This window comes from Centruroides sculpturatus, unplaced genomic scaffold (genome assembly GCF_000671375.1).
Source record: "Centruroides sculpturatus isolate CEXI.00-Female unplaced genomic scaffold, Cexi_2.0 scaffold3210, whole genome shotgun sequence".
NCBI classification, from domain to species: domain Eukaryota; kingdom Metazoa; phylum Arthropoda; class Arachnida; order Scorpiones; family Buthidae; genus Centruroides; species Centruroides sculpturatus.
In genome coordinates this window covers 6,930-10,884 of record NW_019387743.1, presented here as the reverse complement: position 1 = coordinate 10,884, position 3,955 = coordinate 6,930, and the positions used below count along the sequence as shown (strand labels likewise).

The 3,955-nt window shown below is 23.9% G+C and overlaps 1 protein-coding gene across 1 annotated transcript; it reads right to left on the bottom strand.

Annotated features, from left to right (window-relative positions):
• Nucleotides 1-340: 340 nt before the first annotated feature.
• Nucleotides 341-3,255, bottom strand: LOC111616611 (histone deacetylase 7-like; the record flags this gene model as incomplete). The annotated part of the gene is made up of 3 exons (XM_023358004.1): nucleotides 3,132-3,255; nucleotides 2,270-2,339; nucleotides 341-522 (listed from the first exon to the last, which is right to left on the bottom strand). Coding segments are annotated over exons 1-3 (361 nt in total), but the record flags the coding sequence as incomplete, so codon positions are not given.
• Between the last annotated feature and the right edge of the window lie 700 nt (nucleotides 3,256-3,955).

The window sequence follows — 3,955 nt, the reverse complement described above, 5'->3', positions numbered from 1 at the left end:
TTCAAACCGTCCTATTTCTTTTAAATGAAAAAACAAAAGGATTTGTAGAAAGGACTGAATATTTTTTTTAACACTTAGTTTGTTTATGAGCAATAATAATTAAATGTGTATTATATGTAAAATTATCATCAAAAGCATAAGCCTTAGTATGTATTTTTAATAATATAAAGCAATAGATGAAAAAATACTTTATTTTATTAATAGACAGTAATCCTGATTGCATTTACTCAGTTATTATATAAATATTAGGTATAATTATAGTTTAAAAAGTGACTGCAAATGGGTCGGGTAAAAATATGTGAGGTACATAATACATGATAGTTAATGAATAAAGAAATACAGTAGAGCGNTAAAACTCTGTTTGTGATATTACCTTGAATTGCAATGCAACGTTGCAATACATCGACAGCTGCTTGGCAAGGTCTACGAGATATTTCTTCCTCTTTCATTGGTGAACAATCATCACCTAATAAAGCAGCAGTGCATTCATGTGAACAATCACATATAGCTGGTAAGTCATAACTAAACAAATTATAAAATATATCAATTATTGCTATTTTCAAAATATATTATTTTTTAATTATGTATTATTTAATAATTATAAGCAATCTAAGTTAAATGCTCTTAAAATTTATTCATTAACTATTATAATATAATTTATTTTTAACAAAATATTTAAAAAATTATCATCTAATATTTCCAGAATTAAAATTATATATTTTATAGAAAAATATAATTAAAGTTTTAACTTAAAACTTCTTTATGTATTAAATACTCAATTTAAATTAATAAAATATTAAAATATATCTATAAGCTTATAATGTACTAATTTATAAATGCCAATGAATCAACATCACAAACTATACAGCTCTTCTAAAATTGATGTGTCAAGTTTTTGATATGTTTTTTGCTATTTATTAATAATTTTTTATATTAACAGGTGCTGGAATCTCTTTTAATCTGAATTACAAGACAGCACTTAAAACTGTGAGATTATTCACTAAATGGTCACAGATGATATTGCATGTAATGCATGTTCACTTGAATTATCTACATTGCAGTTATTAAAAACCCTCTATTCTGTGCAACTTTCTTTTAGTTCATTTTATGTAAATTTAGCTTTAGCTTTGGCTCTGGCTAGGATTAAATTTAAATAAAATAAAATAAAAAACTGCAGGTATCAGTAATATCAAGTCCATATTTAGTACAAGTTTAACTTATTCTAATTTTTAACTTTCTAGCAGGCTATAATATTTTATAGACATAAGAGGCATAAAATTAACGCAAAATTCATTGTTCAATTTTTTGCAACATCAGTTAATCTAGCAAAAACTTAATACAGCAAGGCTTTGAAAGAAAGTATGCTGGAAAATTGATGATTGACTTGTATTTATCATAAAACTTGTTACCAAAATGGAAATGAAGCAATATGTGAAGTGTAATCATAATTTTTTTAAAATTTAGTCAAATAATTAAGAATTACAAAAAAATTATAAAATAGTAATTTATATATTAACTTTTTAGCAGAATATATTGAAAAATGTTCCAGTATTTTTAATTTTAGATTTTTTTTTCAATTTTTTTAACTTAAATTTTTAAAATTAATAGTAAACTTAAAATGAATATTAAATTTCTGTCATTCTCATATATATTTTAAACTGTACTGTTAATAAATATTATGAAAAATAATCAAAATAGGTTGACAAAAATAACAAAAATGTAGTAGTACACTAGGATTTGATTTTTCTTCTGATAAGAACTAGATTTTAGTCAGTTCACCAAAAGAAGGATATGAAGTTAGAAGTATTTAGTAAAATAGGATCAAAATAACTATAATTAAATACTTAAAATTAATGAATATAATTGTTAACTTTTAGACTAAAGATTTTAATTTGTGAATTAAAGATTAACTTCATGAAAGAAAATCAATTCAAATTTTGAATATTATTGTAAATGATACAAAAAATTGTAATAGATATGGAATAAAAACAGTAAATACTAAAAGCATCCAATTGATAAATCCATCAATGGCTTAAATGATAAAATAATGAATTTCTATATTATATCAAATAAGAAAATATATTACATTGGATACGAAAAATATTTGAAAATTAAAAAAAAATAATAATAAAATAAAATAAAAATATAAAAAAAAGGGATACTTCTTTTTGATTTAATTATTGAAGAACTGTTAGTGATGCTTGATTATTTAGTTTATTTATTTTTTTTTGTGCTTTAGGTATCATTAAAAAAGTAATTTTAAACTTACCCTCCCTCAAGTGCTAACACAACTTTTCCATTTGCTAGCTGCATTAACTGCTTAGTCATATTTCCAAAACCTAAACAAGAATTCAAACATTAAGTTAGTTTAATTATTTAAATTCATTTTATTTCTAAGATATTTTTACTAAAATTCTTTTACAAAATGCATTCAAAGTTACTTAAACTACATTTTGCTAGAAATCACCTTCCTGTAAGAATGTACAATTGTATAAAAGAATGCACAATTTCTTACAGTATTCTATTTCTTACAGATAGAAAAAATTCAAAAAGTTACATATGATCAAAATAACAACTTTATGATAACTTTCAAAAATTAATGGTGTTGCTTGAAAGGAATAAAATAGAGTAAGAATATTATTAATCTATACAGACATTTGATCCTGTTATTAAAACTTACTTCTCCAAATAATAAAATCTATTGTTTTCATCTTTATTGGAAACATTTAAATTAATTTCTGTAATACAAAGTAAATTCAAAACTTGGACAATAAGTGCTTGAAATTAAAATGAATGATCATATTAAATAATCTCTAATTTATAATCATTTTAATATTTGTTAAATTCATACAATCATTATTTCTATGCGATTAATTTTGAAATTTTTTTTTATAAAAATAAAATTAATAATTTTGCTTTTATTATGTTTCTAAATTTATTTTTAGTAATTGTTCAAAATTGTTTAATAAAACTTTTGTGAAATATAAAAAGCTCATGCAAAATTTTCATAACTTTCTGTTTCAATGTTTTATATTCTATTTCTAAAGGTTGTAAATAATAAAAATATTAATATTTAAATTTGTAAACATTATATAAAATACTTTCAAATAATAGCTAATATTAATACTTACAAGCAGCTGTGATATTATAACCACCAAGAGGTGCAGGATGTCCATAAGCAGCATCAAACCCCGATGCCACAAGTACAATATCAGGATCAAAATCTTTGGCTATTGGCATGACAATTGTTCTATAATAACAATTATCATTATTATAAAACAAATATGTAAATACATCGTATATTTAACCAAAAATTTTAAAAAAAATCAGCATTTAACAATAAATATTTTCTTGATTCTACAATTTAAGTTTCTTGTTGTATTTACATAAAATTAGAACTTTCTAAATTTAAAAGAATCCATTATTAATACAGTAGATTCCCAATTACCCGAGGTTCTGTATTGAGTAAAATGAACATGTATGAGAGAATACACTACTTTTCTTATACAGTAATACCCCGACTTACGCGAACCCGGAGTTACGCGATTTTCAAATCTTGTTGATTCGTCTTTTGTTTGAGCGCCACGCAACCCTTGATTACTCACTCTCCCCACACTATTGTTTAGCTTACATGTTCGGATGTGTCGCGTGGAATCCACACATAGCTACAATTTATTTTGTGTTATTTATTTCTGTGTTTGTTATATCTACGGATACTTGATAGACTCTACTATGTCATCCAAACCAAGTAGAACTAATTCTTCTGCATCAAACAAGAAAAGAAAAACTTTATCTTTGGAATATAAAGTTAACATTGGGTATGTTCGTAAAGTCGAACGAGTTAAGAGAGAATGACGTCATCGTTATTCCTATTTCGTTAGACTTTTCGAACGATTCGTTACTAACGCGTTTAACTCGTTTGACTTTACGAACGTACCCATTATTAAAGACTTCG